At 39.1% G+C, this 11,308-nt stretch overlaps 1 protein-coding gene across 2 annotated transcripts in view; it reads left to right on the forward strand.

Moving 5' to 3' along the window:
• lrrc6 (leucine rich repeat containing 6) overlaps positions 1–10,769 on the forward strand; it is a gene marked incomplete at its 5' end in the record, with an annotated part of 15,513 nt that extends 4,744 nt beyond the window's left edge. The window contains 2 exon segments of one of the 2 annotated variants that reach the window (XM_035671195.1): positions 1,313–1,395; positions 10,252–10,769. In XM_035671195.1, coding sequence (XP_035527088.1) covers positions 1,313–1,395; positions 10,252–10,447 — 279 coding nt within the window. 2 annotated transcript variants of the gene reach the window in all.
• Positions 10,770–11,308: the final 539 nt, after the last annotated feature.

Raw genomic sequence — 11,308 nt, forward strand, 5'->3', positions numbered from 1 at the left:
GACAACCCCTAAATAGGTGACATATTTTTATGGATATTTCATGTTATATTCAAAACTGTACAATGAACCCGAACAGTGAGTTTGTGTAAAACCAGCGATTTTGTTGAATTTTGAGCAGATTATTTCCTGTTTATTGAACTTTTTATACAATTTTCTGTCTGTAATATGTATTTTTTTTTAAATAATTTTTAACAATCATTGAGACTTAATTGGCTCTTCAGATTCAGATAGATTCAGTGTTTTATTCTCATTGTTCAGCTCTTTGGTTGTTTTCTAACACAAGATGAGGCTGTTGATCACACAGTGAATAATCTGTGAATATAGACTGTTCAGATCTTCAAAGTTAAATAATAATCTAAACTTTAAACAGAACTATTTCCTTTCATGCTGAGATATTGGCTGACTGTATATTTAAAAAAAGCTTAAAATTAAGAAGGCCTTGTGACCCCCTGTGCAGCTCTGGCGACCCCTAGTGGTGGCTGGGACCCCCAGGTTGGAAACCAGAGATTATTCTTAGATCTGTGTGCCGGTTCCTTCCTTCCAAACACTCCTCAGACTGTGAATTAAAACATGCTTTTAGTTAAAACTCGACTTTTTGAATTTCAATTTTCTTTAATTACTTTCAGTCACAGCCTGTAAAACCTTCCCAGTTTTAAACTAGGTCATGGGTCTGCCTCATTATAATCCTTATTATATTCTAATATGCACTATATTCATTCAGGAAACAGTTTGGCTGATATGTATGGAAGTTCATTTATGCCAATGTGACAAAAAAAGAAGTTATTATAATGACAAACCTTCTCAAAATATTGACTTTGTGATGTCTAATCTTTATTTTGAGAAGGTTTCTCATTATAATAACTCACAGAATCTTTTTTATTCCTCACATTGGCTTCAATGGGCTTCCATAGACATGTGACATTACAGCTGTTTGGAGATTTAGTGTTTTGCCTCTAGGGGGCGACGTCAGAAAGGAAATTATGAAAATATGAAACCTAATAATTCTCTTTGTAGGAAAACTTGTCTCATGTTTCATTAAATTACAACCTCACTGATGAACGTCTGACCGGTTGACGGGCGGCGTTCTGTGATTGCTGCCGGTGAGGATCCGGCTTTTTGGTGCTCCGGGGTGTAATGAAGGAACTCTTTATAGTGTCTATAAAGGGAGGCAGGTGCTGATACGGCAGAATCAGAGCTGCTACTATTAATCCTCCATATGGCTTCTGATACATCCCGCACCAGAGCGCCAGTAAACAGCGCGGGAAGCTGTTTGCAGAGTAAACACGCCGTTTCCTCTGATGTGTCTTTTTAGGCTGAAGGTGAAATCAAAGTGACAAAGACCGTCCAACGTCCGCCCAGAGCGCGTCGAACCAGCTCGTCTGAGGACAGTAAAAGGTAAATCATATTCTCTCTCTACGTCCTCATGATGTGTGAACAGGAAGGAAAATTGACTTCATAAACACTCGTTCCTCAGCCTGTTATGACTTCTTCTTTATTTTATTCTTGATTTTACTGCCTATATAATATTATAATACAATGTTTTTGACAATGTAAGCAAGCATAAATAAAAATAAAATATATAACGAGAAAAAGCTAGAAAAAAAAGACAAAAAGACCTAAAAAAAAACTGAACATACAGACATGGAAATGACTGGAAATGACTGGAAATGACAAACACACCAGACGTATAATAATACAAATGTAGGAACAAGCTGTTTATTTGCCTTAAACTAATTCAGTGTTTGCAAAAATCTCTTTATTTCTTTATTAAAAAAGACCAGTACGTTTTTTGAAATTAAAACTTTTTTCAATTCCATATGAATCGCATTTTTGGAGGTCTTAACATGCTCAAAAACTCATCAAACTTTGCACAAAATTCGGCGTTTACCAAAATTTAAGTATTCTTTTGTTCCCGCACATGGGCGTCACAAAATGGCTTAGCCGCGCCCCCTAGAATCAGCCCCCAAGGCACTTCACTTGCCTTTCAGGGCTTCCATATTAACATAATACAGTCAGCATCAGCCGTGTTGTGGACACCGTAGTTTGTCCTTCGAACCTGGAGGGTGAAGCGAGGGAGTTGCAATCTGCAACTACACCATTAGATGTCACAAAATGGTCCACACTGGTCCTTTAATTAATCATTGTGAACAGAAATCAGTTTGGTTTTAAGGAGTTATTTGATGTTATAAAGGGGTTTTTATGACATGATTGACAGCTGGGGACGAGTGTGTGGGAGGAACCTTGATACTCACTGCAGACGCGGTGCCCATATTCAGGGTTTTTTGGCTTCCTTTTTGGTGCAGTTGGAGGAAGTGGAGACGTGTCGTACATCTTCATGTACTGTCTGTCAGTGATTTGGACCGAGAGACCATAAAACTCTCAGTAAATAGGTACTGTTTGAATCTATCCAACCTATTCAAATACTCCGTTTATGTTCATTTACTCGATAAAACATTAAGTTTGTAATATTAATGAAGCTCAAAGAGAGCTGTGGCTGCAGGCAGCTGTGTGTTTGTATCAGTCGAGTGTTGGTCTTTGTTTGGCCTTGAGTTGAATACGCACATATTCAAATGCCTGCGGCTTATCAGGTCCCTGTTGTCCTAATTACAGACTCCTGTTGTATTTTAAACGCTGTGTGATTTGTTTTATCTGCCATGTTGCTGGATGGTAGCGCTCTCCCTGCTAATGACTCCACACTGGCCACAGATAACCTTGACCGAAGCTGCAGTATCACACCCTCTCAGTTCCTCATATTCAGTAAAATGCTGTTAATCTGGGGTTTAGTCCAAGCTTCAGGCTCTGGCTGCTGTTAGTATTCTTATTTTGGATTCATTTCTATCTTTGAATGTGACCCAGACTGAGATCCCGTACTGGGATAGAACAACTATATATATTTATTTTCTTCTATAACCATATTTTAGTTACAATGTGAGACTTTTCTGAGAACACATACGAGAAATTTATCTGGTTTTAAAGGACCAGTGTGTAGGATTTAGTGGCATCTAGCGCTGTAGTACAATATCCAATCAATCAATACAGCTGATCTGTAATAATAAAGGTTTCATTTAAAACTGTTGTTCGATTCTCCTAACTCCTCTTGTCTTTGAAGACCTTCATGAACCAAAATCCGTCTGGTTTTCTTTTTGTTTCTCTGTTTTCTTTGTTACAGTTTTGTTGTTTGTTGATAAAAATACATTTTCCTTTCTTCCAGGTAGTCGTTGGTTTCCATTATTTCCCAAACAGTAAAAAAAATCAATGTGCAGAGACATGAAACTTGCTTACGTTACATTAGCGCTGGGGGGAAAAACAGTGGAGACTTTTGGAATCAATCTGCACTTACACAACTGTAATGTCACTGATAGAAATAAAAGCAGACATGATGTTTACTGTGATCGATTCATTTTGAAGATAGATGCTACAACGTGTTTTGGAAAATGGTCAGCACTATTCTGAAGTACTGTAAGTTCTCAGAGCGTTAAATAAAGTCTCCAATGATAGCCACATAAACACATAAAGGTTGGTCTCTAACCAACTACAGTACTGCAGACACAACCAGTGCAACCGTCCTGTCATTTTAACTTCAAGCTAATGTCAGAAGTTTCAAATTAAAAGCCAGGCTTTTGAGCCACAGAAAGGCTTTTATTATGAAAAACCTACAGGAACAGTCTCGTTGACAGTCAAAAAAATCAGGTAGATAAGTAGATGGGACTGGTATTAGTGAATTAAAACAATATTTCTGTCAAAAATAAACAATCACAATAGCAGCAGAGTTTAATGGAACGATGGACGATCCTGAATTTACAGAAAATGAAAACAGAAGTTGTTTTACTGAATATTGATTAAAGTATTGATAGTTAAAGTTAATTCTTGACTTTGTAGTAGTAGTAGTATTTTCACACTTTTTTAAGTAAGATTTTATGACTCAGCAGTAACATGAATTATTTCTGGTAGCTCTTCCTCGGTGGAGAGACTGAAGCATGATGACGAGGTTTGGGTTGCCTCGGAGATCACCTCTTAATGACCACATTAGTCCACATTGCTGTTTGACTGAGCTTCGCTTTCTTTCTCCGCGTCTGGAGGCGCCTGCGCTCGCCATCGCACTATCATCATTACCGTTTTATGACCGGGAGCCGCTTCTTGTCCTTCATCTGGCCCCATCAAACACAGTAAAGAGCCCCGCTGCAATCCTGCATCCTCAAATTAAACATTCGATAAAAATGCTAAGCTGCTCCCGCGCCACGGCAAGGTGACAGGCGAGTTATTACACCATTCGGACATGAGTAGGGGCGACTTTTGACCCCGAGCTTACCCTATATTCAGCCTCTGGCAGGGATGGAAATGGATCTGAAGGCCATGATTAGGTTTGAACTGCAGTTGCCTGATGACACAAGGCAGGGCAATGTGTGAACTGTATCATGTAATGGAAAATTAAACCTTATCTAAGACAGACAGCTCACTGAGACGGCATCCAAAGTGGTTGTGAAAGGTCAGAGGTCAGGGTCAACTGCGAAGCAAACTCTGTATTATTGTATTTAAATCAATGGGATTACAATGAGCAGCTCCAGGTTCAAAGACTTCAAAATAAATAATAAATGTCCATGCGATTTTCCAAGAATTGAAGGTGACGTCTTCAGAAGATCAGAAATCTGATTTACGGCGATTTAAAACAGAAACAGAAAATTATTTTCCAATAATTGGTGATTTTCTATTGATCAATCAACCAATCAATCAATCAACTAGTCCTTTCAGCACTGTCGGCAGCTGTTTGCAAATTAAATGAAAAAACTCACCTTTAGTATTTCTCATAAGAAATAAGAAATGTTAGGAATATATTTATTTTATTATTGCTCACAACAGTAACTACAAGTTTTTATCAGCATATCAATAAAGTTCAGTGATCTGTTAAAATTCTCCAACCATCAGTCCAACAATTGGCTGTTTACGATATATTGCTGATATATTTACCCGTGTGTGTACTGGGCTTAAGAGATGAGCAGCAAGTTCACTACGTCCAACGAGCTCTAACAACTTTAATAAAGGAAATAAACTCACCAAATGTCAAGAAAGGAAAATAAAAACACCTTCCTGATTCATGATTTCCTGATTAGGCAGGTCCTCTCCTGTCCCTGCTGCGTCCTCGTCTTCCCCAGAGTCAGAGTCCTGGTTGGAGCCTCTGTGAATCACCTTGTTACTGTATTCTCTGTTGTCCAACTAGTGGAAAGCCACTCTCATTCTTCAAAGGCAGAACATTAAATTAGCAAAATAAAATGTAAAAAAAACCCCAGCCAATAGCTCATGTATTCGTCCAATCGCCCGACCCTGGGGGGCACAGGAAGGCTCTCATAATAATGCAGGAGTCAACCCTACACATAATACATTGACCCAGTGATGGCGTCCCTCAGGGCTGATTTGATTATCTTTGCGTACAGAAGAATAACCACCGTGTTCAACCCCTGACCCCTCCTCCTGACCCCTGCAAACTTTACAGCCAATGACTTTATCGATACTGCCCCGTCCACGGTCTTCAGCTCTCTCATTATAACACCTCCTCTGTCTGACCATAAGGCCGAGACGGTCCACAGACCTCATTACCCGTGAGATACGACGACCAGCGGGCCTCTGCCTTGGGTGACCCATTACAGGGAGCCATGTTTGGGCTTTCTAACCAAGGAGGGAATCAGTAGAGGAGCCCTGGACTAATGACGCCATCCATCTCCCATTGAGAAGTGCTGACCATTAGGTTTACCTGCCCATTAGCACAATGAGTGTTAGAGCTAAACTTAGACTGCAAGATGTCGTCAATCTTTACCCCCGAACCCTCTGTTACAGCTCCTCATGTACATTAATAAACTGTAGATTCATTTAGCTCCTTTATCATTTGAAGGAAACTTTTATGAACAGAATACATTTTAAGGATGGGAACTTTTCACATAGAGCTGCAAATATTGGTCGAGTTGTGAGCTATTTATTTATCGCTGTGACTATTTTGATAATTGTCTTGACTCATTTTATTAAAGGTTCCATAACTTTCATTAAATGGTTGTTAGTACTAACACCAGTGGCCGTTAAGTGAACTGCACTCAGCGTCCTGTTGCCCTGTACACAGTTCGTGTCAGTGTACTCAACTTCGTTTGGAAAACCTAAATCAGCTTGTTTGCCGACTACCATTTATATAGGGGAACTAAAAACTTAGAATGGGTCGTTCTCCTTTTCTATTGTCAAACAAAAGAAACAGAAAACATTTGTTTTTTGTGTTCTTTCGACAAACTTTGGCTATAGATCGGGCTGTCGTGTTTTTCGCGGCCACCGTAGTTTCTCCTTCAGACTTGGAAGGTGAGCGGTTTTCAGTTGGTCGCAATCCAACCAACTAAATACTACACACTGGTCCTTTCATCTTAAATGTGATAACTTGTTTTATATCAGTTTTATATCAGTTTTATTCCTGTATGAACAAAATATCTTTTGGACTGTTGGAAAGCAATTTGAGGTTGTTATATTGAAAATTTTTCACGGTTTTCTACAGTTTTCTTAACCTGGTTCCAGACTATCATAAGCCAATATAATAGCTAATCAGCCAAAAATATCTCATATTACATGTAAAAATGCCATTTAACACACAGTTTAAATGTTAATGTGTTTTCAGAGCGAATATGTCTGAAGCTCAGTGAAATCAATCAGGAAGTGCGACTGATAACGACGAGTGTCCTCGTGTCACAGCTCTCCACCGGGACCTGATATCAACCTTTTCTGAGTCCATGTGACTTGTTTCGTCTGGCTTTTATCTGGATGTGAATCACATCCAAACCTAATCCTCAGTGGATCGGTGGCCACAGACACTAAACAGAAGCAGCTGATGTTATTACAGCAGCCGATTACAACTCACTGAGGTCATCGGACCGAGACTGATAACTGATACTGGAGCTTAGTCACACTTATCTGCTCCTCCTCGTTCATACAGACTCTCACATCAGCACCGAGTTTACTCAGAATTCAGATTCAGATTCAGAAATACTTTAATAATCCCAGAGGGAAATTATATAATTATCTGCCATTGAGGACGCTCAGGTCCTACATTCAGGGACCGAGGGGAGAGTTTATTTCTCTCATAGACGATATCAGGTGACAGTTGGATAAGACACTAAAACAACCATAAAAACCAGAAGTTCACTAAACTCTTACAGGTGCGTTTTTGATCATATACAACCAATCGCTGAGTTTAAATTCTGTTGCATGCACAATTAATCCAAGTATTACTGAAATATGGCCAAGTGCAATATGCAAATCACAGACACTGTAGTTTTTTAATAAAGATAAAATGTGACAGCGTTATAACGACGTACTGTAGTGCTGAAGAGACGCCCCAAAATGTTTGACATTGTGTAGAAAAGGACATAAAAAGAGTTTGAGGTGGTTTAAAAACAATATTTCTTATAATATAACATAAACCTATAGGGTTGGTAAAGGGTTCAGTAGAGTCCTGTGTGTTTTTAGGCTGATTCAGGTTCAGCATATTTAACCTGAACCACCTTTAGATGATTCACTGTCTGGCAAATAAAATGGTAATTAACTAACAATTTCATCTGAAATCTGCCAGAAAGGTTTATGGCTGTAATCTGGTTCTGATTATATGGAACACAGAGAAATAAGTTATTTTAGATGCAGTTTATTTATAAATCAGTGATTAACTGATCTATTTTTTCTTGTTTTATAGTAAACTGAATATCTTTTAAACAACTGTGGCAGATTTTTTTTTACTTTTAACTGACATTTAATAGATCAACTGATATACTGATATGATGTAAATCGATGGATTGATTAAAAATGAAAAGACTAGTTCTTTGCAGCTCTTATTTCCTTGAGAACTTATTCATTTAAATAAATTTAATCAACCAACTAAATCAATGAATAAAATATGAATAGTTAAAGTAATTAAAACATTTTTGGAGACTTAGTTTTCGTGTTTGTGGTTCTGGTTCAGCTCAGACCATCAGTGAAGCTGCTGGATGTTCCTGAAGGGGGACTGTCACTCGTCAGTCGCAGTTAAAATGCCGTTTGGACTCTGTTATACCAAACATATCCAGTCTAAAAATAGATGCTCGCTTCCTTCTTCCACCAGCAGGAAAATGCTCTGCATTACTTTCCCATTTTCTGAAACCGAGCTGGTGATTTTCCTGCTGCAGAGTGAATAAAGAGGGGATGTATACAGCAAGCGTCCTCTGGCAGCTTTATTCCCCTCTCAATAAACAAGTGGCACAATGTACAGAGCAACGCAGAGTCCTGCTGCTGTTTATTGTCTGCTGCTGTGCTCGAGATTAAATTCTAATTGCTGCGCTCTTCCTGGAGAATCAGCACATTTCATTAATATCAGCTCGCCTTTGGCGCCCGTGTGCAGACTGATACCTGCAGCATGTTTACACTGCAGCCTTTATTGGTAAAGTTCATTTAAATATCTGCCTCCAATGAGGTCGACCAGCTGCCTTTTCAGGTTTTAGCATTGGCATTTTAGAGCGGATGCACCTTCGTAGCATTGTTTGTGGTGTAAAACCAACGTCATAAAAGTTCCAGTGTTTAATACCTAAAGCAGCACTGTCACTGTTTCCCCAAAAATCATGAATTTCAAATGAGCACATTTTGTTAAAAGGAATTTGAAAAAAAATCTAGTACAAATGTGTGACAACACTCATACATACTGTAAAGACTTTACCAGGGGGGAGGCTTCCTGAGGCTTTGACACAAAATTAGATGGAAATGAATAATGGTTATTTTAAACATAATGTGCGTCATATGTTACATCCTGATCTGGCGCCTCTACTAGTCTCCCTCGCAAGTTCTGGACTCCAAATCCAAAGAAGAAAAGACTCAGAGGAAAATATAGAATTTAATAATTTGGGGCAGATTTGTTTGCTGACTTACAGCTATCTACACCAAAGGGCCACATATCTCGCTCTCTTACCAGTGATGGCATGAAGCGCCGCTCGTCTGTGGTGGCAAGCTAACGTTAGCAAGTGTTGTAAAGTTAAACAGCCGCTTTATCCTCTAAACTGTCTATACATCAGGTGAAAATGGCAAAACCTCCAGTCCCATGCTGTCACACATCGTACATGGTTAACATTATCTCCCACACACACACACATAGTGATCGGATGAATCGCTGGAGATGATTTTAAGATCATTCTCCACTAACAGCTCATCTGACAGCGGCTGTGGTTGAAACATAAACTGATTAATTGGTAAATGGAAGGACTTCACTGCTGTGGGATGGAAGTGATGAGTTCAGGGGGATCAATTGGGTTTAATGGTAACATATTGTGGGGTAAAATGGACCGTCGTCCCCCTGGAGATTAATTTAAAATCACATTATGGCTCAAAAAAGTGATTTAAAGACAGCGAAGGAAAAATAAAGTTTTAAGGGCATTGATTGTTGGTGTTTAATTGGTCCATTGACAGATAGACGAACCTCATAAGTCATTACATAACGAGACTCGGCAGCAGTTGGACTGACTACATCGTCAGTCACGTTACATGTTTTTAAGGTCTGAGCAGCAGACAGACAAGAAATCCTTTAAAGGGAATCGTTTAACGGGTGGTTTGAAGAGGGAATATGAGGGTCAGTGTGCTTCATGGTAGATTTTCATTTTGAAATTAGACAACTAAAATCTGGAAACCAGCTGTTTCCCCAAGTACCATTTATATATAGAAAAAAGGTTTTTTTGTTTTATAAACCTTTATAAACGGTAGTCAGGACTTTTGGTTTTCTCATTTCAAAACAAAAGTCAGTTTACCACAGAGTACACGGACCTATGAGGTACTCGTCCACAGTAGCGGTCGGCGTGCAGACAGGAGTCACAGCACATAAAGAGAGCAATCTGCTGTGGACAGAGGCTGCAGAAAGACGGGTTTTACCCATATAAAAAAAGCCCACCAAAACAATCCATACCAGTTGTATCACTTTGTTCCTACTAGAGCTTCACATCACATCCAAGTTACCATTTTAATCAATTTCCTTTTTCTTAAAAACAAGCTACAAAAGACACCATATGTTTGGTGTGTGAAACACCAACTCATCTGTAATGTCTTATCCATGGCATCAGTTATAGCACATATTCAATATTACAAAATATATTCAGATGTTGTTGTTTTTTGTTTTCGCCGACATCTTGCAATGGCCTGGTCTTTAGCTAATGCTATTCAGAGGTCTTGGCATTATGATCGTTGAAGGTGTTATTGACATCTGATGTTTTCACTCTACAGAAGAAACACTGTTCCTGAGAGGTTGGAGGTGGACCCCAGTAAACGCACAACCATCGACCTCGCCAACATCGTACCACGCCGGAGCACCAAAGAAGGTCCTCTAGAAACATCCAGGGTGGCTCCACCTTCCACAGCAGGTCGCAGCAGCTTCTCTGAAGGGTTTGTGGACGACCCCGATGTCCCTCCACTCATTTAAGACTTTAAGGACTGACTGCTAAGGACGGACCTAACCGTTCCCCAAGTCTTGTTTATGACGTGATCTGTCCTGTAGCCTTTCCTGTATAAGACCACTGGGAAGCTTTGGCTGCTTGTATTAAACATTATTTACCTCTTCAGACCAACAATAAGTCAGAACTGAGTGACGATCAACCAAGTCACTAATGGCTGTAGAACTAATGAGAAGTACAAATACTGCTACAAACCAATGAGGTTTTTGTAATTAATTGGACCTTTGGAAAACTTTGTGTTTCCTGTCACGGTTCACTACCACAATCAATAAACGTACAATCCACTGATGACATTTAGCTTCCTCTGATTTCCACCCCGACACTTCACTTGTTTTCAGCTCTTTGACGTATAGGAACCTCCATACAAAGACACTGTATAAATATCAGTATTAAGTACTGATGTGCAGGTTCCTGCTCATCTAATGTGAACCTGTAATATCGTATTTATTGCTTCTCAATGACTTGAAGAAACTTGAGACAATAGAAGCATTTTATTCCAGACCTTAATAGCCTGTTTACAGCTGTGATCAGATAACAAGTGGACTCAGAGACGTATTCTGATGAACACCACTTACCAAAGTCGTCTGTATGAAAGCTTGTTTCCACCAATGTGATGGAATAAAAGGTAAGTTGTTATAATGAGAAAGTTTCTCAAAGTTTCTCTAAGTCAAAATATTGAGAAAGTTTGTTGTTATAATGACTTACAGAATCTTTTTACATTGATATAAATGGGCTTCCATAGTTCTGGGACGCATTTGACCACACACATAGAAATACTACATAATCAACAGAAACAAGCTGTCTGTTTAGTTCACTATAAAGTAAATGAT

Source organism: Morone saxatilis, unplaced genomic scaffold (assembly GCF_004916995.1).
Source record: "Morone saxatilis isolate NCDOM2014 unplaced genomic scaffold, NCSU_SB_2.0 Contig23, whole genome shotgun sequence".
NCBI lineage: Eukaryota > Metazoa > Chordata > Actinopteri > Moronidae > Morone > Morone saxatilis.